Source organism: Protopterus annectens, chromosome 17.part0 (genome assembly GCF_019279795.1).
Source record: "Protopterus annectens isolate FY-2018-M chromosome 17.part0, PAN1.0, whole genome shotgun sequence".
Taxonomy (NCBI): domain Eukaryota; kingdom Metazoa; phylum Chordata; order Ceratodontiformes; family Protopteridae; genus Protopterus; species Protopterus annectens.
Window position 1 is genome coordinate 249,711,875 of NC_056751.1, and position 26,635 is coordinate 249,738,509.

At 37.7% G+C, this 26,635-nt stretch overlaps 1 protein-coding gene across 1 annotated transcript in view; it reads right to left on the bottom strand.

The window, feature by feature from the left end:
* Positions 1–26,635, bottom strand: part of SLC5A12 (solute carrier family 5 member 12) — a 374,561-nt gene that overhangs the window by 164,725 nt on the left and 183,201 nt on the right. Inside the window, exons 6-7 of the mRNA XM_044059166.1 lie at positions 20,304–20,444; positions 5,705–5,834 (exon numbers count right to left, since the gene is read on the bottom strand). Of these exons, the coding sequence (XP_043915101.1) occupies positions 5,705–5,834; positions 20,304–20,444 (271 nt within the window). The remainder of the gene's footprint in view (positions 1–5,704; positions 5,835–20,303; positions 20,445–26,635) is intronic.

Sequence of the window (26,635 nt, forward strand, 5' to 3'; positions counted from 1 at the left end):
CTTGCACTCCTTCTGGTAGATTTTTTACCCCCGTGGTCCATTCCTACTTCCTCAGTCTTCTGGGACAGGCTGTTTGAAGCACATGTGTAACTACACTTGAACACCTGTTCCTATTATTGAAGAGGTTCCTGAATTTTTTGTTGACCCTATTCAGCAGGAGAAAATGCAGAGACTATTTATAAGTTGAAATCCAGATCTTTTATGGCTGAGCAGTTTTTCATACAGTAACAATCCAGCAAGATACTGACTTACATAAAATTAAGATTACTAGGGGTGAGAACGGAGACTAGAGGAGGGCTATGATTGCCATGAACCTGCCTCACATTTAATTGGGTGTCCTTTCACTTAATTAGCATGGGAGCAATGATTGCCCTGAGCCTTCTCCATGTCAAATCAGGTGTCCGGCTTTCACTTAATTAGCCTGGCTTGCTCTTTCAGCTAACCAGATAATCAGCACATCTATCTTTTAAGTTTGTACCCCCCAAATAAGTAAAGAAAAGACAGAAATGTAACACAATTTTAAAATTTTACACCATACCCAAGTGTTATCCAACATTAATGTACAAATTGAAAGCACTTTGGGCAACTTCATCAGATCCATCATTCTGGGAAAAAATTAAAAATAACTGTATATTAAAAGTATAATAAAAAATTATTAAAAAGCAATTTAAAATTCCTGCATTCATGTGCTGGCTCAGTTTTCCTTGGCTAGTGACCTTATAATTCAATAAAAATTAAAAACAAATACCAGAAATTCAGTTGAAATATAACAAGATTTTAATTGTGAATGTGTCTTGAAAGTGTAGTGTAAACCATATTGTGGATGGTCATCATAGTATCTTAGAGTCAATTTGAGTGAGACTATTATTGTCTGTTGGTAAACAGTATTACTGTGGGGACCCACATGTATCTTTAACAAAACATAAGTACAGCCAATTCCAAGAAACCTCAATAGTACTTTATTTATTGCTTGTTTATTATTTATTTACTTTTGATTACTGGGAAAATTCAGCTGGGTAGGTACTCATTTTAAGGACAATAATTTTATAATCTACAAAAATAATACAAAAACATCTGCAATTTAAATAATTATACAAAATTAGACATAATGTGAAAACATTGGTTAAGAATAGGTATAACTTAAATGAGAATGATTTAATATTTATAGATATTTAAGCCAGTTTATAGAGAAATTAAAGGTAAATTAGTATAATACAAATAGGAATTGTAATATGAAGTCAGAGAAAAAAAACAGGGTTATAGTATATGTAGAAAGAGAATAAGCGGAGAGTAAGTAGGTCTAAGCTATGTATAGGGACTTGTTCATATTTAGGGATATTATTTATCCTGGGGTTGAGCAAGAACACAGCCAGATGTTGGTTAGGAAGCCTTTCAGAATAGTTTCAAAGGACTGGAGGGTGGGTATTGACCTGATTGATACAGGTAAGGAGTTCTAGACCTTAGCAATATGGTATGAGTACAAAACATGCCCAGCATATTTGATAAGTTTGTGGGCAGAGAGGAGTTTTTGGTCACCAGATCATAATGACTGATTGGAAATATCATTGCGTAGAATGGTATTTAGAGCTGGACAAACAGATGGATGCTGAATAATTTTATAAGTAGTAAGGAGCTGTGCATATATTAGTTGATGGGGTAGTTCTAACAAGTTATGGCTGTTTAGTGAAATACAGTGGTGGGTTCTGAAATGGGCATTTGCTGTGAATTTAGCCACTTTATTATAGCATTGTTAAAGTTTTGATTTTTGTGATGCCTTAAGGCTAGTAAGGATGGGAATGCATAAAGTAGAGAGAGGAGGAGGTAAGCAGTGGCAAGTCTACTTTTAGTTGCCATGGTGAGAACATTTTTGTATATGTAGAGCACCCCTAGTTTCTGGTGATTTTTTTTTATGCAGTTTTGTATATGCAGGTTGAATTTAAGATTGTTCTCCACAGTCATCCCTAATAATTTGTTGTGAGCAAGAGTGGCCTTAGGTCAACTGGTGCACTAGGCAAAAGGGCTCTACGGCGCCCCCCACCACACCACCCAGTATACCCATCCTGGTCTACCTACACCAAATAAATACTGGAAAACTGCTCCTACTAGATTGGCGCCCTAGACGGCTGCCTAGTTGGCCTATGCCTAAGGCCAGCTATGGCTGTGAGTAGGGATTTCAATGGTTGTATTATTAGGAGAGAGGATTTTGAACTTTTTTTCATAAGAGAAGGAAATGGGGGAAAAATAAGTAGTTTGTTTTTTGGGGGGTGTTGAGCATGAGTTGTGAGTTATGAAGGCATTTTCAGTGGCTGTTAAAGCTTCTGAGTAATTTTTTGGAGATATATCAGGTTGTCAGATGTACAGGAGTCATCTGTGTATTGTATTAAAGAGGCCTGTTGTGTGGATGTGTAGAAGGTGTTAGTGAGAATGTTAAAGAAGAGGGGGACAAAGGATAGAGTCTTGTGGTATACCAGTGGTGACTGGGAGGTATGGAGAAAGGGTACTTACTGGGCAGGTAACTTTTGAACCATAGAAGGGTGGGCTGAGATAGGCCTAATAAGGACACTTAAAGTAGAAGTTTTGCTGTGACAAACTGTGACAAAGGCTTTAGACAAGTCCGGAAATAAGGAGGATACTAGTTTGCAGTTATATCTAGCTTTATTAATAGCATCTATAAAGGTTAGAAATACAGTGTACATAGTATGGGAAGGATGGAAGCTGTGTTGTCTGAGGAATAGGAGTTCTTCCTGCAGGAGATAGTTTAGTAGTTGTTTTTGAATACATTTTTCAAGTATTTTGTAGACAGTGGATAAGGTTGCTATAGGTCTAAACTTAGTAATGTCTGTGGTCTGTTGAATTTCCTCCTTTGTGTAGCGGGATAATGTATGAGTTTTCCAGAGACAAGGAATGTATGCTTTTAGACTGAGTTTCCTAAGTGTTAAAATTCCATTAATAGAGCAGCTGGTATTTAGTCCTGGGGTTCAGTATACACCAAGTTTAATCTGCCAGAATAGTTCATGTTTTCTTAGTAAGGTGTTTTATTACCACCTAAAGACTTGGTAAAAATATTATCCAAAACCAGAAATGTAAAACCACCACAGTTTAGGAAATCATTAAGTTATCTAGCCAACATGTTACTGAGACTCTTTGATTTAATTTTGGACAAGTATTGTGCATTTTGTCTCTTTAATTTATTAATGGTCTTCCCACATAAGAGGAATTGCAGGACTTGCACTGTGCCTAGTAAACTACAGTCTCACTCTCACAGTTCCCTGGGACTGTGTTACTGTGAAGCTTTCTGGTTCTTGGGCACCGGAAATGATCCCAACCACTCATTAAAGGGCAGGATCTGCAGTCAAGGAAGGCCACATTTGTGAGTGCCTCTAAGTAATCTAGTTGTGTCTTTCCATTTCTTTGCAGTTAAATCCTTAATGCTTTCAACCCTCTTGAAGATGAAGCTGGGGTCTGTGCTAAGAATTTACCTAAGTTGCCTGTTGTCCTGTATTAAGACCCAGTTATTGATGATGGTATCCCTGATTTGTTGTAGTCTTGTGGTAAGTGAGGGTCATATTCCTTTTTCTAGCCTCTTGTGGTGGAGTGCACATTGTTAGGCCTGGAAGCTAAAGCCTCTATCCAGCCTACCTACTGGATCTTGTAGAGATGGGTCATTGCTCTGTTTCAACACCATGATAGGTTATATAATGCCATTGAGCCTCCTCCTTTGCTTACCGTCTAGCTAGAAAATAATTTTGCTGGTTAGTAAGGTTCTTGGTTAAAGTTTCAAGTTCTTTCAAAACTCTGGCTAATCTCATGCCCTGTGACTTAACCATATTATGTTTAGTAATGTGAGAGTGCATGCTACTGAAGTGCAGCAGCATGTTTACACTGGATAGTTTCCTGAAGAGTTCAAAGTCTTTTGAGATGGTAAGATCCAAAAAGCTAACAGAGATGAGGTTGTGGTGGTTGGTGATCCTCAAAAATTAAGATGACTCACTGATGTGGTAAACAAAATGGTGCAACCTGCTTATATCACCTTCCCATATGATCAAAATATTGTCAGTAAAATGATAATAGCATCTTATGTGCTCTTGGAACTGAGAGCGGTAGATGATATCCCCCTCCCATTTCCCATGACTGTGTTAGTCAAATTCACTGTCATGACGACAAGGTATAGTACTTAGCAAAAATATGAAATGTGTGTGTGTGTGTCTGTGTGTGTGTGTGCGTGTTCTTTGATTACACAGAACAACTTGAGGTTTATTTTAGGTACCAAAATTCAAGTAGTTAACCAATAACTAGGATGGCCTTCTATTAGTACTCTTAGCTTTAGTGACTAATGCTAGCTGAAATTCATACACACACACACACATTGTTGGGGGGGGGGGTGCTGGTTGGCTTATCCTGCCAGGCTCCTATAAATTTACAACTTACTCTCAAAGTCTCTAATGTCTGAAGAGCTGGGTTTGTGGAAAAGTGCATTATATTATAACTGCTGGATAATAATTTTTTACTTAAAAACAGGAAAACATTATTTTGTACCCAAGTGATTTTTCTATCATGCAAAGGGAGACTGGGCATCAAAAGAACCTAGTATAAAGTACACATTTGTTGTAAATTTCCTTCATAGTTTTTAGTAAGTGTTGCACATTTTGCTCATTTGTTTCATGGAGGTAGTGTACAGTTCCACATTTTGTAGATTTAGTGTTGACATTTTGTAGATTTAGCACTGGCTGTAGTTTAATTATTTTGCTTGCAGTTATGGATGGTATGGTAATGCCAAGCCACACTAAACTGCGTATAACCACAGAAAAAAAACAGTAAGCTTTTGTAATTTAAATTATCTCAGTCATTAAAACTAGAAATGCTTACATTCTTCTGCTGAAACGTGTTGAAAGATATTTATAATACCTTCAAAAAAATATAGCTGTAGCATGTAAAATCTCCCACAAAAGTATTCAGACCCTGGAGTGGTTTATTGTGATCACACATTCTCTTTTGTGTACTAAGCCAAAACATTTAAGTCTAAATTATTTCTATTGGTGCTATTACTACAGACCACAATTAGATTATTAGGTGGTACATGTTAATGGGAGGCTACCATATTAATGTGATCTTGGAAATATTGTTCCTAGAAAGAATTTCAGGCCCATTTATATGAGTTGTGGTTGAAATATGGAAATAAATTTAACTGTCATGTAAATACAATGGTAGTAGTATGGCAACCTAACTTTTTTCAGACTTTGGCTTGAATTATTCTGATTTATATTCTCAGTACTGCTCTTAGCTTTTAAAAGTAGTTGTAAATACTCAACAAAACAATATAGCTGAACTGCAGATGTTTGGAAAAGCCTCACCACATTTCTAAATCAGGTAAAAATACAAACCAAAAACTGGGAGTTACATGGAGTCATACAGGGTAGAATATGTAAGTCAGCACAGTTAAATTTATAACAGATATTTTGATGATATCAGATATGTAATGTGATGATCACAGATGGATGGGAGCATAATGTACATACAGTAGACCTACTCTCAATATTCAGAAGTAAGTTTAGTCCTGAGTATTCTTGCAAAGTGGAAGGAAATCTAAAGTATAGGATGACAATTTCAAGTACCGAGTCAAATAGAAATGTACATCTTATACTTTTCAAGTGGCTAAGTAAATAGCAATTTATGTGATGCATTCTTTATTAACATTCATTCCTACCTGGTCAGGGGCAGATATGAACCCGGCAGTCCATGGGTCACAGTTCTTATAATGTGCATACATAATAAGCCCTGAAAAAACGGCACATACTAGAATTATCCAGAGTCCAAGAAGGTTCAAATAGAGGGCCCTAAAACAAAAATCAGAAGCATATTAAACTCGCATGTCATTTTTCTGTCTCTTAATGTCCTTATAATTTAGTAACAATGCATAAGGTACATTATTGCAGTCTAGAAATCTACAAATGCATGCCAACAATGTAACAAAATATTTATCCACAAATAAAATAATTCATCAGCTGTTTAGTATGAATATAATCTGTGTCCTTCCTTCAGTGTTTGGTAAGTCTAGGAAAATCAAATCTGTTTCAGTAAATGGACAATCAACAAGACTTTTTTTTTACATTACATGGCAATTTCCCAAAACCCTCATGCAAAGGGCTTCTTCCTTTGTACTCTCTAAGCTAATATAACTAACTCTAAGGTTACAGAAATTTAATTAAAATAATCCACTATAATGTACTTTTACACAGTAATACAAACTGTTAAGTGCTTTCATCCCTTCTGCTGCAGGGACTTCATCAGAACTGAACAGAGATAACTGAAACCTCAATATATACCATTCTATCAGACACACTAAGTTCTTTAATTGATCAACCTATCAAATTAAACAATTCACCACAAATTATTAAATGGTGTTGAAATTCAACAGACACAAACCGGGACAAAAATAAACCTTGACTATGTTAGTGAAAATAAATAATCACTTGAATATTAACTATACATAAAATGTTCATAAAATGTGTAATTGTGTATATAAAAATGTATATTTAAAAGCATCATAAAACAAATTCCTGGTTCCATTTTTCTGGATACAGTGGGATTCCTCTGCACATTTTTTTTGTTTGTTTTTTGTTGCTTGTGTAGCTGCCATTTTTCTTGTTAACTCTAAGGCTGTAAAAACCTTGGCAAAGGACAATCAAAGTTTCACCAATTATCATTCAACAAACCAAAGTTGTGGGCATAACTGAATACCACCTTCAGGGAATATTCGCTCTTCTTCATACTCAAAAAGGAATGTATGCATGCCATCATAATCAAATTTTACATCAGAGTAAAAAATAAAACTTTGAGAGCAGTCGGAAGTCTAGAAAAGACATAAATGAATCATATATAATTTTTCAGGCTTTCATACAGCATCCACTAGTAACCATGCATCAGTAAATATAATGTGAGAGAAGTTATGATTTAGAAGACAAGTGTAATGAAGTCTGTTTAAAAAAAATGTATCCTTAGCAGTATGTATGTATGTGTGTGCTTGTTTGTGTCTGTATCTGCAGTTAGTAACACAGAAGATCACACTATGCTTCTTACTGCCCATACAATTAATCATCTAGAGACTTCTTAATAGTCAGAATTAATGTACATTATTTAACTAGATGAGGAACATGGATCCATTATCTTCGATGATGCATCTCTCTCTCTCTTATTACCCTTAACTGCCATTGTGTTAGTCCTAAAGGCTGTCTCTTAGCTTTTTTATTTTTTACTTGTTATTTACCAACTGTTAACCGGGGTAGAACACAGACCCACCATGGACCACTTTCAGGCTTGGCTAAGGAAAAGCAATTCAAAGTAATTGACAATTAAGTAGTTTAGAAAGCAGATAAAGAGTGCAAATGTTGTATTAATCATGCAAAAATCTTATAACAGCATCACAGCACTCTCTCAAACTTAACGGTAATCTAATACTCTAATATTCCACCTGCAAAAAAACATAATAGCAACATTTATTTATTTTATTGTATTTATTTGACATTTGTTTATCAGGAAAGACTGATTGGGGCCATAGGATCCCATTTTCAGCAGATGCCCAGGAAGAAAACCTCTGAGGTAAATAATTATAGCAGAATTCATATAAAAATATGAGTGTCACAAATTGAAATGTAAGAGGCAAAGGAAGAGATATGATAGGTATTTACAGGTTACAGGGAGGCATTTTATGATAACTTGATTAATTATTAGAAAAGGAAAAGGAAAGGACAGACAACACTAGGAGACGCACGGGACAGAAGTTGAGAGCTTGAAGAAGGGAAATATGGAGTGTACAACAAGTAGTTGATGTACAAAGGGAGGAAGGAGAAAAGGGGTAAAAAGACCTATGTAAGCCATATGTGTGTATAAATGAAAATAGAAATAGGAGGAAAAGAATGTAGTTAAAGTACAGTGAGGAATAAAGGTTGTTGAAGAGGTAGTTAAGATGAAGGGGATATAGCAATTCATTGGGATTAGGGCAAATATAGATCCATGCTTTGCTTAAGAATTCTTTCAGTGCATTTTTAAATGAGCTAGAGTTGGCATTTATTGTAATATCTGTGGGAAGACCATTACAGGTTTTGGCAATGTAATAGGAGTAGAAGTATTTTCCAGCATTTTTATTGGGCTTGTGAACTAATAAAATGTGTTTTTCTTTGGATCGCAGAGATCTAGTGGGAAGGTAGGTAGGAAGAACAGAGGTTAGAGCAGGGCAGGCAGTGGGTTTATATATATTGTGAGCTGTTAGGAGATGTAAGAAGGCAACTCCTTGATCTCTCTCTCTTAAAACCCTACAACTCTCTTTTTGCGCGGTTTTGCACACTGAGCAGCGTCGGGCAGCGCCGCCTAAACAGGTTTAAACTATTTCAGGCTCCACAAAGTCTGATCTTCACTTTTTCCCTTAGAACTGTTCAAACTCTCAAAGTAACTCTATTCTCTTTCTAAAGCCCTGCACTTGCTCAGCTCTTATAAGGAAACACTAACTAACTAAAGCACTACACCCTCCTTGACTTCTCATAAGTATTAGACTCTCGATTGGTCCTTCCTGATCAAGTGAAAAATCAGTTCCCTTCCCTAATCTGATCAGTAGAAAAAACAGTTCCCTATACTAATCTGGTATGTCCAATGGTCAGTTTCAAGGTTACTCTCCAGTCCAGCTGGTGAATCTGGGAATTTTGAGGCAATGTTACAATTGCCTCATGTACACAGACAATCCTCTCCTCCTTCCAACAAACTCTAATACATGTGAGAGATGCAGTTACACAGCCAAACTGGAGGCAGAGCTCTCTCATCCCAAGACTGGTACAGTCAGTCAGGAGGAAAAGGTAACCACCCACACCACAAATCCAGTCTCACACAGACCTATTGCATCTGCATACCCAACACATAAACACACAAAAACATACTCAGAGGCTCTAAATAAAAATCTGCCTAAACAGCAAAGACCTCCTAAGCAGATATCCAAGCAACATCACCCCTCAACAATACCCACAAATTACGTCTCACAAAATCAGTGTGCCTCACAGTCACAGCCCTTAAGGCCAAACAACACACCAAATACACTTGTTATAGGGGACTCTATTGTCCGGCACACTGATGTCCCACTCACCAGACTGAACAAGGAGAAGGTCACTGTAAGCTGCCTGTCAGGTGCCAGGATCTGCCGCATAACGCAAGCACTCAGGTCACTCCAAAGTAAGTACAAGTATGACTCCGTCATTGTCCATGCTGGTGTGAATGACCTGAGATGTACCTCCCTGGACTACATGAAAAGAGACATAGAGGAGCTCTCTGACCATGTAGCCCAGGCTGGTATAACCCTGACCTTGAGTAGCTTCTTGCCCTCACCAAGAATGATGCCACAGTATAAAGACAAAATGATCAGTTTCAACAGTTGGCTAAAGTATTGGTGTCATTCAAAGGGGATCCAGTGTCTGTCAGCCTGGGATGACATGCTCGACAAGCCACATTGCTTCGCTAGGGATGGCTTGCACCTGTCACCCTTAGGCTTTTGTATACTGGCCAAGGCTCTTGCCACCCCCATAGTGCCTTTTTTAGGCAAGGCTCAAAGGACAAACCCACCTCCATAGACAACCCAAGGATAAAAAAGCTAAAGGTAATGCTACTCAATGCCAGAAGTCTAAACCTCAAGATGCACGCACTTGAGGCTCTCCTCAGTATGGAGAAAATCGATGCCTGTGCAGTAACAGAAACCTGGTTCAAGGCTCCTGAGAGCACCCCAGCACTACCAGGTTATAACTCATGCCATGTGTTTCGGCCCCAAATCTCGAACTGAAGCACAAAAGGAGGGGGAGTATCTATATTCATCAAAGATATCTACAGCTCCAGGTTAGTGGCACTGCAGGAAGCATCGGAAACCATCCATGTGCAACTAACAGTGGGCAAAACTGCCTTTCAGTTTGTAGCCTGCTACAGAACACCCTCCCTATTACAGGAACCCCACTTGGCATTCCTGAGAACACTGGAGAATATGAAGGTCTCTCCAAACACTATGTTATTGGGTGACTTCAACTACCCAAACATTGACTGGGAAAACTACTCAAGCCCAAACACCCTCGCCCAACCTGTTCCTTGAATTTATAAACTCTAACGCAATGGAACAACTGGTCACCACTCCCACAAGAGGGAACAACATATTGGACCTGGTCATCACCAACATGGGGACTCTGTTCCACACTAGAGGTAAACCCCTCATTGGTAAGATCAGAACATAAACACATTTCCCTGGACATCCATATCCCGTCCCCACCCCCAGCCAAGGAAATCACTGTAAAGAATTACTCAAAAGCCAACTTTGCACTTCTCAAGACTGAGGTGGAATCCTTCAAAGCCCCTGGGCCAGAGGATAATACAGTCCAATCTGCAGAATCCTTTACAAATGCATTCTATGAGCACCTGCAGGAATGCATGGATCATGCTATCCTAAATAAAACCAAGACTCACTCCTCCAAAAACAGGAGACCGGTCTGGTGGACCCCGGCCATAAATAAGCTATACAACAGAAGGAGGAAGCTACTACATGATAGAGCAAAATCCCAAAAAGGGAAGGCATCTCTGATTAGTATTAGCAAGAAACTTAGATCCCTCATAAAATCATCAAAGGCCAGTTTCGAAAGAAAAATTGCCCTAGACACTAAAGATAATCACAAGACCTTCTTTAGTTATGTCAGGAACATGGGCGGAAACTCCAAGATATGCTTTGAATTGTTGCATAATGGTACAAAATATACCGAACCTACAGACATAGCCAACATCCTGGCAGATTCAGCGCAAACTTCTCCCCCCCCTTCTCCCCCAAAGGAGCAAATGCCTATCCCAACTGAATGTAACCTCCCTGACATCACAGATGCACAGGTGAAAGCTGCCCTCTCCAAAGCAAAAAACACAGCATCTATGGGACCAGACGGTGTCCCAGGCTGTGTCTTACACGTGCTCCAAGAAGAACTGAACCCTCACATTAAATCACTGTTCAAACTTAGCCTTACTACGGGATATGTACCCAAAGAATGGCGTACAGCTACAGTGGTCCCACTCCACAAAAGTGGTGCCACAACAGACCCCAGAAACTATTGCCCCATAGGCCTGACTAGTCTGGTCTGTAAAGCTATGGAGCGTATTATCATGGAACTCATAAACAAAGACATTGGGAGCCTCCAGACACTGGACCCTACCCAATTCGGCTTTGTTAAGGGCAGATTTTGCCTCTTAAACCTAGTTGATTTCTTTGAAACAGTTACCAAAGCCATTGTGCCCCTCTACTCGTCACTCATCAGGCCCATAATTGAATACAATGCCCCTTTTGGGATGTACCTTACCCGACACCTGCAGCAACTGGAGAGACCCCAAAAGTACCTCACCAAGAGGATCATGGGCTACAAACAGATGTCCTATGCAGCTCGACTAAAGAAACTCCAGCTCTACTCAATTGCTTACCACCTACTCAGAGGCGATCTATGCCTGACGTACAAAGCCATGTCAAACCCAGAATTAATGGACATGCTCCACCTCAAAAAATCCAAGTCCCTTAGAGCTACACGCTCCAGGGACCTAAACCTCAGCACAAAAATAAATAGGACATGCTGGAGGGACAGATTCATTTCTCAGAGGCTCCCCTCACTCTGGAATAGAATCCCAATTCATGTTAGACATAGCCCCTCGCTGACCCTCTTCAAGCGAAATTTGGACGCGTGGATGGGAAATCGCAAATTCACCCCTGGGATCTCTCCTGTGTCCCTGCTAGACAGATGCACAGGAAACTAATCTTAAAAGGGTACATTCTGTGACCTACTTTACAGAGGCACAGTAGGCTAATCTAATAGGGAGGCGGAAGCCAAATACACTCTGGCTAGGCTTATAAATGCCCTAGGGCAGATAGCCTAGTATCAACCTATGAACCTAAGAGACTGAGGTAGCTCAGGCCATCTCAAAGATTGGAGAGAGGTGCAGTGGTGAGTTGAATAAGTAGAGCGTGTGACAAATTTTGCTATTTTATTATAGCAGGCTTCAAGTTTTGATAAGAGGGAGATCTGGAGTTTGGTAAGGATATTAGCAGCGTATAGGATGGTGGGTAGTAAGTATGTCTTAGCAAGACTGATTCTGGTGGACTGGTTAAGAAAAGGTGAATGTGTGTAGAGCATGCCTAGTTTCTGGTGTGAGTGTCTTTTTTTATGTTAGTTTGGATATGTAGATCAAATTTTAGGTTTTTATTGATAATTACGCCTAGCAGCTTAGTATGTTGGACTGTTTCAGTTAGAGTGTTATTTAGGGAAATTATTTTGAAATTCAGTCTATTTCCTATTTGCCCTTTTGGAGAAAAAGTAGTTTTGTTTTATTTGGGTTAAGTAGCAGTTGGGAGTTGTTTAACCAGAGTTTTATAGATTAAAAAGCTTCTTGGGTAATAAGTTGCAGGTCAGCTAGGTTATTTGATGAACAAATTATAGTTGAGTCATCAGTGTATTGGATTACTTTGGCTTTCATAGAGGATAAATTAAGATTATTTATAAAGACGTTGAACAAAAGGGGCTCAAGGATAAAGCCTTGGGCTACCCCTGTGATGTTTGCCAGGAAGGGAGAAAAAGAGCCATGCCACTTAACTGACTGTTGTCTATCAGATTGATAACTTTTAAACCATGTAAGGGAGGGGGATATGAGAAACAGAGATGAAAGCTCATATAATAGTTTAGTGTGAGAGACTGTATCAAATGCCTTAGAGAGTTCTAAAAGCAGTGCTGATACAAGTTAACTGGAATCTCTAGCGTAATTTATGGTGTCCATGAAGGATAAGACAGCAGCTGAAGTGCTGTGATGTGATCTAAAGCTATGCTAGGCTGGAGATAGTAGTGTTTTATGGACAAGATAATTAATGAGTTGTACATGGATACATTTTTCAAGTATTGTGGACAAAGGTGATACAATAAAAATGGGGCAGTACTTGATAGATCTGAGGAATTGCCTCTTTGAGGAGTGGGAAAATAAATCACTTTTTCCAGATGCCTTAGACCTATGATTCTGTGTTTGATCTGATGATAAGAATATTGACTGGGTAGGCTATGGCCTCAACAGTAAGCCTGAGGTTCTTTGCAGGAAGGTCTTCTGCAGAATTTGAACTTTGTTTGAGTTTTAGTAGAATTTTTTATGAGGTTGGTAGAGACCGAGTGGAGTATAACGTTATGAGCAGTTAGCAGTAGGACATTGAGTGAAGCCAGTATTTATTATAATTGTTATAGAAGTATTTGTAGCAGGGGATTGATTTACTAAAGTTAGAGGATTGGTATTGTGTAACACTAGGTTGGAGATACTGTCAGTCAAGTAAAAGTTAAACCGTGTGGCAGTTTCATATGAGGATTTATCAGGGTGAGGGCTAGGATTTTGTTTTGTGCCTGATTTGAGAAGCGAGTTGACTGATGACCATAAATTTGGGGGGTTGTGAGAGTTGTCAGATTGCTGGTTCATACGTAATTTGTTTTTGTCAGTGATAATGAGACTTTTGACTTTATGTCAGAGTTATTTGCAATGTAGTAATTTGTCAGGGGTTTAGATTTTGTTTTTGTCAGTGATAATGAGACTTTTGACTTTATGTCAGAGTTATTTGCAATGTAGTAATTTGTCAGGGGTTTTAGATTTTTACCATTTGCTTCATACTTGGTTTCTTCACTTAGGAATATGATATTGAAGTGATTTACAGCTGCGTCAAAACGAATAGTTTTTTAGGGTAGACTAATTAGTAGATTTTAATATGTTTAGAAAAGACTGTATATTAAATTTTGTTAGGTTATGGATTGTCTTATACAAACGCCTATTGGGAGCATATTTTGATGGTACAGGATGGCAGGTGGGGGATGATATAAGTTGAGAGAAATTGAAAAGGTTTAAGGAGGTAGTGGGAGAAATAGATGTAAGAGGCAGTAAATTTATGTTAGCATCACCAAGAATGATTGTTTCATAAGAGATATTTGTAGTGATCCAAGATAAGATGCTCTCAAGTATGGGGATGTTTTGAGCTGGGGAAATGTAAATGACAACTATACATAGGTTCTCTGAATTATTTAGTTTTAGGATAGTTATGAGTAGTTCAGCATTAGCAAATTTGGTGATGGTGGGAGTAATTTGAAACTGTGAAGTGACTATTGTAAATAAAGGCAATTCCACCTGCTTTCTTATGTAATATGTCTAGTCTGATTAAATTATATCCATGGGAGAGTACTTTGACATATTTTTTATTAGGTTTAAGCCAGGATTATGTGGCAGCTAAGAAACCAGGAGTATGTAGTGCTACCTAGGTAAGAAAATTTGAGATTTTGTTAGAAGTACTGCAAAATTTGAAGGTAATAAATTTCAAATTTTTGCTGTGTGGTGAGTTTATTGGTATAAAGGGGAGACCATGGGAAGTGGATGGGCCTGGATTGGGGTGAATATTGCCAGAGAGGGAGATAAATGAAAACCAGGTAGACAATCATTTGAGTATAAAAGGGGGTTCATTATGTAATATTCAGACTTAAATCAATTTGGAATTAAATTCTAAAGGTTTTATTTTAGGAGAGGGTAATGTATTGGTTAGAAGTAGGCTTGGTTATATGTTTGAGAAACTTTTTGTGCTATTTATATTATGGACGTGATATGGTAGTTGATTGTAGATGTATGGCAGTTCATTGAAGCAGGAAATGAAAAGCTAGAGAAAGGGAAATTATAAGTGTTAGTGCTGGGTGGGACATGGTATTGGCTTGTAATTTGTATTATTAGGATTTGACAATCTTGTATTAGAGAAAGTGGAACTATGCCAGGGGGCAAATGTTGTCAATTAGAGAAAGTGGAACTATGCCAGGGGGTGAGTGTTGTCAAGGGTAAAAGAAAGAGGTTATGGCTGTGGTAGACAATATGAGATGGAATTGTAGTGTGAAGAAAAGATATATAGCATAATGATGGAAGTTATTGTGGATGTGTGGGGAAATTGAGCAATGAAGTGTTGGACACGGATTGCTTTAATTGGTTGGTTTGGTCAGTGGGAGGAGCATGGGAAATATAAGTTTAGGAGTAGTGGTGGTGGGTGAGAATTGGGGATAGGGTAGTGGATTTGGACCAAACATAGTAAGGGCAAATGAAGTAGGAAGAACTCAGTGGCAAATGCATGTTTGACAAGAAAAAACAATCAGTAAGGAAAAGCTATTTTCTTGAATTAATACTACTACTTTAACTACTGAGCAAATGCATTGGATAATTTACAGGGTACACATTTAGTAGACAGCATTAAAATGCCAGCAATAGGAACATGGGGTTTATAAGTGTAATAAGAGAAGAAACCAAGAAATATTACTGGGAATATGGTGGGGTAAACAAAAAAAAATAACTAGAAAAATCATATAGCAGGGCAGGATAAAATGGTGATGATTAATTGTAAGAAAAGAAGAATTGGAGAGCAGTACGGGGTAATGAGTATTTCTTGATGATGTACAGGATAGCCATGCAGAAATATACAGAAGTAGGTCACAGGTAGTAATGGAACACAGGGGTCCAAGTGTTAGGTGAATCCTGTTTGCTTTTAGCCAAGAACTGGTGCAGCAATTGTTGCAGGGTAGTGGAGACAAGTCCTTACAGTAGTAGGTGATGGGCAGTAATGGAACTCTGGGGTGTGAGTGTTAGGTGAAACCTGTTTGCTTTTAGCTAAGAACTGGTGCATTAGTTCTGGCAGGGTGGTGGAGACAAGTCCTTATAGCATGCACACATCACCTCAACATAGGGGAGGAGTACTAGCATAAACTCAACATAATAGACACCTGTTTAACAAAGTATAAAGTTATCTAATATAAAGTTAGATACAATTCTATTTACATAGTTATTGATGGTTAATTTAGACTGCAGTGACAGGATGATAAGATGGATGTGGAAAACAGGTAGAATAATGAGTGAAGTACAATAGAGGGATATGACAGCTATGGTGGCAGGGAAGTGGTACAAAGTGGGATACAGAGAGAGAGTGCGGATGAGGATACAACACACTGAAAGAAAACAGACAAGGTCAATCTAGCACAGATGTCTTAACATTAACTTAGTTTCCCAAAATTATGATAGTCCTATGGGCTGTGTGTTTGTCACCCAAAAATGCAATTAGCCCCATGGGCTATGAGGCAGTTTTTCAATCAACACTGACTGAATGTTAGTTACCCAAGATGGTGTTAACCCCCCATGGACTGTGTCTTAGGTACCCAAGCCACAGGTTGTGTATTAGTTACCCAAGCTGATGTTATCCACATGGACTGTATGTTAGATACCCAAGATGATGTTAGTTACCCAAGCTAATGATAACCCTATTGGCTGTGTCTTAGTTACCCAAACCAGTGTCAGCCCCATGGTCTCTGTGTTAGTTAACCAAACTAAGGTTAGGTCTATGGGCTTTATGTTACAGACAACATGTTTCAGGAAGAAGTGTATTTGTAAATGTATTGAACAGGTGACAGAACCCACCTTTTTAATACCTATACAATGATAGCTAGGGTGAGACTTCCCTTACTTATGTATTGATTTATTTACATATTTCCTTATTTGTTAGCAGGGTAGAACACTAATCAACATGGACATTTTCCAGACTAAGACCATAAGTGCTGTCTGGTAAGTGACTTGAAATGGTCAATTTGTATCCACACTAATTACTTCTTGAGAAAACTTTGAACATCCTATGGATATACAAGGTATTTCATCAGGCAAATATAGAAAGCTACAATGTAATCTATAATTTGTAATTTCACAGAGCCATAAGAGTAAAAGCCAGGATTACTAATAACTTTAAATTGTGTGGATTTATCAAATAACAATATCTATAATAGTGTTTCCTACAGTTAAAGCCTATTTGGTCTAGCATATTTATTTTCTGGATAATCCATTTTTAGACCTAAATAAACTTAATTTTAAATGCACTCCTAACCAGTGTGGATGCATTTTGATCAAAGCCAAAGACAGCCATCTAGCTGCCCCCCCCCCCCCGTTTCTCTCTGACAGTGACCGTTTTGAGCACACAACCATCATTTTGTTGTGATGAAACTTCACAAAGAGCAGGATGCAAAGAAACATTGTTTTAGCTTGAAAATTAGACGGTTGCCAGAGCACCATAAATACTTAGTGTCTAGACAAAATGTGCAACGCTGTTGCATCTAAAGCTGAAGTAAAAATGCTCCCACCTTACAGCCTTCTGCATATTTTGTTACTCATAGGCAGTCATCCACTTTTATCTCCGAAAAGAAGATACACAATAGTGAAGGATTAAATACTGGGCACGTTGGATGGCTTCTGTTTGCATATACTGTACAAGACAAGAACACATCCCAATCTCTAGTGCCCTGTTCTCTATTAAATCATAGACTTTGTACTGGGTAACAGTATAATAATTGATTTGAGTTGCCAGAACCATATGTGTTTATACTGTCAGACATTCATGTGCAGCAACAAATACTTGTTCAAAGAATGCTAAGTCAGTTTATAAAGTAAGATTTTCTATTCATCACCACATACAAGTCTTGATCTAGGAGGAGAACTTTCACACAATTTTTCTCTAATAGATTTATGATCACCATTTCCATTACTTTAATCATTATGCATGTTAAAACGGTGGGTGAGTAATTATGCTCTGAAATATGCCCTTCATTGTAAATAAGAACTATCACTGTTTTTCTGTCTTTTATATTTTTATGCATATCCAACTTTCAGTAATCTGTCAGAGTTACTCCAAGTGGTCTGACAGTGTTATATAGGAAATCCCTGGAATATTATCAGGTACTACACAGCTGGTGTTTTGAGAGTTTCATCAGTACTGTTTCAACAAAATCTTTTTATGCATGTTACATAACTGTAGTTCTACATCCATTTTGCTGTTTTTACGTTATTGCTAAGTCTTTCACAGAGTTATGTTAGTTATACATTTTGGAGCAGAAACTGCAAAAACTATCTATTCCATTGTCTTTTTTACAAGATACCACATTCCTGCTTTGTATGCTTCGTTTTTAATGTAGTACTAGATGACTTTATTACTGTGATAGACGTTGGTGTTACTACTTTATTTTGGTCATCTTATTAAGTGCTTAGAGTCCTTTGTGTTTTGGCTAACTGAAGTTTAGCAGTTTTGAAGGGGATCCTAATGGCTATGTTGTGTGTAATTTTCTTTTGTAAAGTTGATTACTTTTGTAGCTGCATCAGTGGGGATTATTTTTAAATTTCCCGGCACTTTTGTGTTATCAGAAATTATCTGCTATATATTCATTCTTAATGTGAAAAAATTCATCTACTACCTTGATGCTGTTTTTGGATCCCTACCAAAAAAAAAAGATCTCAGTCATAGCTGGTAAATTGTGCCACTAATTTACTCAAAAAAAACATTCAAGAAATCCTGAATAATAATTACTGGGGAGGAGACCCCCATATTAGTGTAGTTTTAGCATGTTATTAATTCTTTGTTAGGTTCCTTACAATCTTTTCAAATTTATTCTTATTAATGAAGTATATTATTAATATACAGTATGCATACTACTTGATCAAAAACTTAATAACACATGGGTAATTGAAGTCTCCTTATTTTATCAGCCTTCCTTATGCCCTATAGTTTGCATACAAATTCATCATGTTTATCAAAGGTCATAGAAGATGTACAATGGTAGACCATGAATATATCTCTGTTGCCAATATTAAATGTGTTCTACCCCCATTTTTATAATTTCTGACCCAGTTTAATGTTTAAAATCAGGGAATCCGCCACCCATTCCAAAAGATCTACAACAGTGATAATCACTATACCACATAATGTGTGTAATACTAGAGATGTGCTTTAAGCAGGTATCCGTAACAGTGGTGATTCCAATGTCATTCAGCAACAGACATGCTTCAAAACTGTTTTTAGACATCTGATTTGCATTTATATCCAATGATATCATATCTCAGGTAGTTTGAATTGTAGATAAAAAGAGTGACTAGTAAATCTAATGTCCCATTTAGTATATGAACTACACTGGAAAAAAATTGAGGCCATCTGTCATAAAACAACCCAGGAACTCAGTCATGTCTTTCAGGTGGTTGGAAATCAAACCTCCTAAATGCAGACATAATTGCTATAGATCTCATTGTGGAGCAAAATAGAGAAAATATTTCTCACAAAAGAGAATATGACAGACTTTCTCTTGCAACTTGTATGTTTACAAATCTGCAGTAAGATAATTATGTATCTTAACCTGATTTCATTACATTAGCAAATTATAAAATATCTTAAATGTATTTTGTTATAACTTTTCAGAATTTTTATTTGTTGAACTGCGCAACAAAATGCTGATAACCTGACACACTCCATGTTGTTGTTTGTCTTTCGGCTTTTTCCTGGTAAGGGGTCGCCACAGCGGAACTCCGGTCCGCTAATGATTGGCAATATATTTTTACGAAATGCCGAGGTGCCAGCTCGATGCCCAACCTTCAACGAAGGCACACCCATTTATGCACGCATGTCTTTCGAACGCTACCCAACCGCGGGGAGGACATGCAGACTCCACACAGAAGGCGCTCCCAAGCCACGCTGAGAATTGAAATGGGAGAACCTCTTGCTGTGAGGTAACAACACTACCACTGTACCACCGTGGCATCCCTACAAATAACAGTATCTGTAGAGGTGTTTCATGTTGTTAAGGCTGCTTTAACCTAATATAGATCAGTGGTATTACTTTCTTCCATGAGTCTTCAGTAAGCACCTGCAGATTGTTCACCATAAACCAATTTAATCTCATGGCTTTAGATAAGGACCAAAAGAAAATCAACATTTTCTAACGTACCTTTCTGCTGCAGTAAATATTCTGCTACTGTACCTTTTCTGAATTCCTTTTCAGTTTTTGTTTCTGTTACAATAACCGAGAACCCAGAGATGTGCATTATCCAGCTGTTATGAAAGGAAGGTTTGCACACAGGCATATGCAGTGCCCCCCCCCATACTCACAGTCACACACACTCACACACACACACACACACACACACACACACACACACAACACCAAAATATAAACTGTTTGCTGTAAAGCCACAGTGGGATCACAGATTATCAGCACAGTTGTGATATCAATAGCAAAATTAACAGCTATATGAAATTCCATCATTTTTGTTTTACAGTACAAAGTCTTGCACTGATCTTGATTCCTTTCAGATCTAAATGGAAATTTATTTTCATCTGAAAGGGAAGCATAATTCATCATGTAGCAAGCTATAACACATTTTATATTATTATATCAATTAGAACTGAATCTACTTACAGTTTTGCATGTTTTTCTGATTTGCAAGAAATACATCTTTGAATAGTTGACTGATTTACTCCATAGATACCCAACCATGTGAAGGTACCTCCTACTGATATTGTCCAAAATGTGTGTCTCCTTAAAGGATCTGGATCAAAGCTGTACAAAAGCAAATAATGAAGCACATTTTCTGAGTGGTTATATTTGTATATGTGAAAAATAATAGAAAATATATTCTATGGCAAGTTTCTTATTTAACTTCTTTTATCAGACTTTTTCATTATCTACAAGATCAAGATAAAGTATAAATAGATGACACATTTTTAAATCTAGTCAATAAAGTATACAGGAAAACATTGCCATTTTGTATTCATTTTATCTGCTTTCAAGTACGCGCCTCCTTCAGAATACTCTTGCTTCCCCCACAATTATTATATTTATTTAAAATCAGGACTTTTTTAGATCACAGAATCTTCTCACCGACAATCATTATACAGGCTGATGCAATACAACAAATTCTGCAATATATGATCACTGAATGGTAACATATTATTATAAATTAGAATGATAAAGCTAGCATATACTCATACAGTTTTCTGACGTACTCAAAAAAATAACCAAATGGTTGTGTGACAGAAGGTTAAAGTGTATTTTTCATTACATAAATAAACAACTGCTTTAGCATATATTTGAAAATAGTTTTAAACATAGCACCTCAGCATGCAGCAAAACAATAAATTTAATGTTGAAATGCAGGTGGTTTGGTTTATTTGGTCATTTACATAAGGCATATTTATCTAAAACGTACAAAGCATTCATTTTCTTTTAAGCTTTTCATAGATAACAGCTAAAGATTCTAATGTTTAAAAGACACTTCATTGACACTGTAGAAGAGTTCTTATTAATCAGATTCAGACACTAAGGGCTAGATTCATTAATGCCTACACCAAATGCACACAATCTGTATTCAAAAGCATCCCTACCACATTTTCTATGCTTTCTAGTTACTTAGAAAGATTCCACTATGTGTATATGTAGTCTACACTTTGTGGTAAACTTTATGAATCCCCCTCGATATTTAAGGTTGCAAGAAAATCAGTAGGAAAACTAACATTAGGAAGAACAGGATGTGACTTATGCTTGTGTTGTCTGTTGATTCAGAATGGTGTACATTTAGTGTAAACATTAATGAATTCCAGGGATAGTCATACCAAAGAATACTGAGCTCTGTTTATTAACAAAGGTGTGCAGTATTTTCAAAGTATATTAATTAAGTCAATTTCAAGTGCTTGCATGTTAGCAGTTTATGACAAACATGATCACTGCCACTTGCCTGAAAAGCCAAGTGCTCTAACTCTTACTAGAATAATCCTCCGTAACTTCTTAGTCCTCCCAAGACCTGACCCTAGATAAATGTACAGCCCTACCAAAGTCTAACTGTAACCCTAAAACTCCCACCCAGTTACTTATCCAAGTCCTTGCTTCCTTACTCTAAAACTCCCCCTCTCCTACCCTAAACCTAAAATCAATGACACCTCCCTAAACTTAAAACACTACTCCCCCAACCCCTAAAGTGTCCGATCACTCCCTAAACCTACAATTCCAACTTTCCTCACTAAACCTCAGTTTCCTGAAAACTTCTTAAACCAAAAACTTTCCTAGCACTCCCTAAACATAAAACCCACTCCCACCCTAATTGAAACTCCCATCCCTTCAACTCCCGCCCTAATTGAAACTCCCATCCCTTCCACTCCCTACCCATGGCTCCTGCACTTACCTCACTTGAACTCAAATAATGTGTTTGGGCAAGTTGAAGCAGCTGCTGCCCAACCTTGTATCTGAGTTTAAGCACAAGTGGCAGCTTACATGAGCTACGAGATGTTTGAGTCCCAGGCTTTGAGACAGTGGTTTTTGAGTACCTGTGACTCCTGCAGGTAGTAGAACTGCATTATGGCAACAGGGTGGCATTTTCTGCAGGAAGTGATCCCATGTGATATAAACTTCATAATTCTCTATAATGCTTTGTGGTTCATGTTTCCAATGCTTCTCAATTATTTCAATATTGTAACATTTGTACAATCCCCACTGCAACTGTCTTACCACATTATTATGCCTTTCAGTTTACAGGTCCAGTAGAGAATAGTATGAAATGTAATCTATACCTGGAGCTTTTCTCTGTGAGCCTCTGCTGAAAATGGGTACATACCCAGAAGACTATCCAGGTAAACAAACTAAATAAATAGATAAAATGTTTATATCATATGGGATCACCCATTACCAGCAGTTCAAAAAATAGATGTGAGAAAACTAGATTTAGTAGTCCATGAAAAGAAAAAAGTAGCATTGATCATTGAAATTGCTATACCCAATAATTATTGTGTCTTGTGTACAGAGAGAGACAAAATCATAAAATACCTGAATAGGCAGGTAGAAATGAGGACAATGTGAAAGAAGGATACTCATACCATTCCAATAGTAGTAGGAGCAATGGGTCTCATAAAAATAATTTCCAGTCATATTTAGATATACTACCAATACATATAACTCTAGGAGTCAGTTCTGGGCACATTGCAGGTGCTGCAAGAGTACTTTTGGCTAACATCAACGACTGAAACTTTAGTCATACTTTGACTTAGGAGTAGAGTCCATTCCCATCATGCATTAGAAACCCAAAATACTTACAGAAATTAAACCAAGCATGTTTTAATGCTGTACCTAAAGTAAGCCACTGGTTTTGTCCCTATAGAATGGTGCACAGCATTTATGATCCACTTCAGAAAGGTAGACACACCACTGACCCAGGAAACTACAAACCCATTACGCTGAATAGTCTCATCTACAAAGCCAAAAAACATACTACAACTGTCCTAATTAATGATATCAAAAATCTTCCAAGGCTTGCCACCTTTATACTTGTTATGATAAGTACTTGTTCAAAATCTAGGACATAGGAATGTAAGATAAACAGAGCAGTCCAAAGACAGGAAGGAGGGAAGGAGGCACAAGGATGATAAAGGAGATGAGATGGTAGAGGACAGTATAGTTGTAATAATAGTACATTAAGCTTTGTGCACCAGAGTTATAACACAGTTTCATCACATTTGGTAAACAATCATTTCATTCATCTTATAGTTTAGACAACATCCTACTTCAAAATGAAAGTGCGGTGAGAGACCTTGGAATCTGCGTAGTTAATTCCCTTACCTTTAACTATAACATTGCAACAGTGGTTAGGAAATATTTTTACCTGGTACAGTTGATTGTAAAATGTATTTCGTCTAGATCTAATGAAGGTCTTATCCTTCAGACCTATTATTGAATACAGTTACACTTTTGGGATGTATCGTACTAGGCATATCAAGCACGTGGAAAGACTCAAGAGGTTCCTAACCTATAAGAGCACAGGTTTAAAGGGCAACAGCTACCAGGAGAGGCTTGTAACACTATCCCTTTATTCAGTAACCTATATATTCATTAGGTGCGATCTGTGGCCATTAGGGATCCAGTAGTCCAGGAACTCTTACATCTCCACAGATCAAAATGTCCCACTAACATAGAACCAGGGATTTAAACTTGCTTCAATAAATAAATAAAACATTATGGAGAGACACCTTCTCTGGATCAAACTTTCACTCCACATTAAACAGTGTAACACATGTTCTTTCTTCAAAAATGAATCCACAAATACACCCAGGTTTGACTGGTCTGTTGCTCCTTCAAAAGAGTGGGTACTAGTTAAGTCATAAATGGTCTTTGTGCCCAGTTGTCTTATATTTTCTATGACTCTGTGATTCTATGAAATTAAAAGTCCCATTATGATACACTAACCTGACAGAATTCTAAAGCACATTTCAGTTTGTATAACGAAGGATAGGCTCTTGATATGTCACAGTTTAAGGCAATGGGCAACTGTGAAGGCTGGAGTTGAAGGTGATGAACAGACAAGGAGGAAGAAGGGACAGGAGTGGCATTTCAAAGGACAAGTCTGGAGGGACATTAGGTATAAGTGTATCACTAGAAGTGCAGTACACATTGCACTACAGATACGCAATCAGTTGACAGTAGGGTTCATGGATGTCTACGATAGGAAAAATAATGAAACAAGTGGAGATTATTTGCAGTCTGTTTAAGGGGTGGTATTATGCAACAACAATATTACATAACATAAAGGATAAGAAAAGGAGTATTAAACTGAAAAACAATTGGAAACCTTCATTGATGAAGGCATCATGGAAGATATGCAAATTATCCATTAATGACATATATGTGTTAAAGCACATTGGCTAATGAATGCACAATGGCACGCAAGTCTTCATTAATGCATTCAGACCAGTAAGCCAAACTCCACTACCTATAAATATGCTTCACCCTTCTGGACTTTAAAGTGTGTCCATACTGAAAGAGGAAAGTGAGATAGGAACATAATATTATCATATTACTCTTGTGTGGGACAAGTTTGTTTGTGTCTTTTGGCTTTTCCCGGTTAGGGGTCGCCACAGCGGAACTCCGGTCCGCTAATGATTGGTAGTTGATTTTTACTTGCCGAGTTACCAGCCCTGATGCACAACCTTCAATGAAGGTACACGCATTCATGCATGTCTCCACACAGAAGACGCTCTAGCTGAGAATCGAACCGGACAGCGTCTTACTGTGAGGCGACAACGCTAAACAGGAGAAGAGACAGATGGAGCAAAGGAACCACACATGGCAGCTGGTTGAGGCAAAAGTCAAGAATGGTTTAAGAAAATAATTCTATTTAGTAAGTGGCAAGACCCTGAAATCCATTGCTTGGGAAAACAGTGGAATATAGGTTAACCAATATGAATAAGGTTGTCTAGGATAGAGAAAGGAAGAAGCAAGATAAAAGGATATGGTAGCTGCAACAACTCCACGAACCTAATAATTACTGGTCTTCTTCAGTCATCTGTTTCCTGTGTTCATATAATCTGCTACCTTTGACAAATGGCCTTATTTGATAATTTAGAAATGTGCATTGATGTTAAGTCTCTGAAGCTACAGCTGCAATAGCAATACGAGTCATAGCCCAAAATAAAGTAAGCTGATCTTGAAATAGTTTTCACCAGTAATATCAAGAGTAGCTATATTTTATTTTGCTGCAAAATTAAACATTTCTTGCTGTTGTATCCTTCCAGTAACAGACTTTATAATGGACTATGTCTCCATAACTCAAGTTGCAAAACATCATAACTACAAGGTCTGACTGACTCTCATAACAGTGATGCATAGAAATATACCAATACACAAAATCACACAGCACTACACACTAGCATTTTTACACGATAGCTGCACACCATCCAAATGCAGTGCCTTTGCCTACAGAGCTCCATTGTATATTTACTAACTCTGACATAATGTAGACTCAGAGAATACAGAAATGGTAAAAAATATATCTGTTGCATGTTCTCCAAATTGTCTAACCTCAGAAACTCATTACTCAGTACCTAGGTTCATAGGTGTGTACTAGGCTAATGGCCCTGGAGTCTTTACAAGCCTAGCCCATAGAAGTGCCCTGGCATCGTGCCGCTTGACGTTAGTTCCCAGTGCCTCTATCAAGTAGAGCCACTGGAGTGATCCCCAGGGTGAACTTTCTATTTCCCATCCACTCATCAAGATTTCTCTTGAAGAGGGCCAGTGAGGTGCTTTTGTTATAGTTTGCTGGCTCATTAGTTATGATGGCCTATAGGCCTGTGAAAAGTTCCCAGCTTTTAGTTTCAAAATAGCATTCTCCTACCAGACCTGCACTCTGATCGGAGAGTTGTAGCACTGAGTGCTCACTGTTTCTCAATGTCTAATCTGTCATGTTGCTTCTAGATGTGTCATCTGCTACTTTATTTTCAGTCAGATTGCTCTTGTCTGTTATTCACTTACCTTTTTTAAAAGGTGACAAAGTGAGTAACAAAAGTGCTTTATTCAATGTTTATTTAGTCTATGGATTTTTTTTCCTGTGCTGTGCTAAGAATGTACTTACTCTTTATAGTCTCTTTGAAGCATTTCCTTTCTGCTCAGGATGTTCTTTCCTTTTCTGCTTTTTAGTAGATGAAACAACGGGAAAAACATATATCACCCTGATTGTATAATGAAGGTTCTCCAACAGGATGTTAATGTAGAGGTAAAGCTTGGTAAAAAAAAAATCAAGTCTGCCATTTCAAGGTAGCATTATTAAGCTGCTATGAAGCTTAGACAGAAAAGAAGCAAATGGCCATGTTTTTTTATGTTCATTAAACACGGCTTTGATTTATTGAGCATAAAACAGTAAAAAAAGGCACATCTAAAAAAATCATCTAGCAAAAGAAACTGCAATACCCTCTCAACACCCTTGCATGGGTGTT